The 911-nt window shown below is 56.8% G+C and overlaps 1 protein-coding gene across 1 annotated transcript in view; it reads right to left on the bottom strand.

The window, feature by feature from the left end:
• LOC102765026 (kallikrein-5) overlaps window positions 1–911 on the bottom strand; it is a 14,277-nt gene that overhangs the window by 5,516 nt on the left and 7,850 nt on the right. Inside the window, exon 3 of the mRNA XM_006763854.2 lies at window positions 95–351. Coding sequence (XP_006763917.1) covers window positions 95–351 — 257 coding nt within the window. The remainder of the gene's footprint in view (window positions 1–94; window positions 352–911) is intronic.

Here is a 911-nt window from a genome sequence, read left to right as displayed (position 1 = left end):
CACACACACACCACATACGCACACACACACTTGCACACACTCTCATACACATGCACACTCGCGCGCGCACACACTCAGGGACCTGGACACTCACCCTGGGGGCTGCTGGTTGTCCCCCAGCCAGACACCAAGCAGCTGGTGCCGACGGCTGGACAGTGGGAGGAGATGTTGATGGGCTTGATGTTCTGCGTCTCCATGACTTTTCGGTTCAGTTTGATGAGCATCAGGTCGTTGGTGTGGCCAGGGTGGGAGAAGCCAGGGTGGGGGATGGATTTGACCCCTCGGAGCAGCTGCTGCCCGTGTTCATACATGGGCGACAGGAAGCGGTGGCCGAGACGGATTTTGAAAATTCTGAGGAAGACGCTGCAGATCACCACCAACCCCATATCCAATGCCAACCGCAGCTGCAAACCTGGTCCCAACCCCCACCCACCGTTATGCTCAACCCAGCCCAACGCCATCGTCATCTCCAGCCCCTTGCCTGTCCCCACCCCAGCCACATCTCCAACTCATCCCCACCCCCTCCCCACTCCCACCTGAATCCTTTCCCCACACAGAAACCAAACACATGCATCCCTAACCCCAAACCTAACCATCCCCACCTTCAAGCCAACCATCTCCAACCCCACCCATAACCCTAATCCCAACCCCATCCTCAATCCCCATCTATTCCTCATAGCTACTTTACCCCAACACCATCCCAATAGCCATCCATTCCGACTCTAGAGCCAACCACAATTCCATCCCCAACCCAAACCGTCAGCAGATACATGCCCATCCCCATTCCCAACCTCAAGCCCACCTCGAACCCCATCCCTAAATCCCTTACCCACCCCAAGCCATCAACCTATGCATCCCTACCTCCAAATACAACCCATCCCAACTCCATCCCCACCCACAACCCTCTCCCC

Source organism: Myotis davidii, unplaced genomic scaffold, assembly GCF_000327345.1.
Source record: "Myotis davidii unplaced genomic scaffold, ASM32734v1 scaffold358, whole genome shotgun sequence".
Classification (NCBI taxonomy): domain Eukaryota; kingdom Metazoa; phylum Chordata; class Mammalia; order Chiroptera; family Vespertilionidae; genus Myotis; species Myotis davidii.
This window is presented reverse-complemented; position numbering and strand designations above follow the sequence as displayed.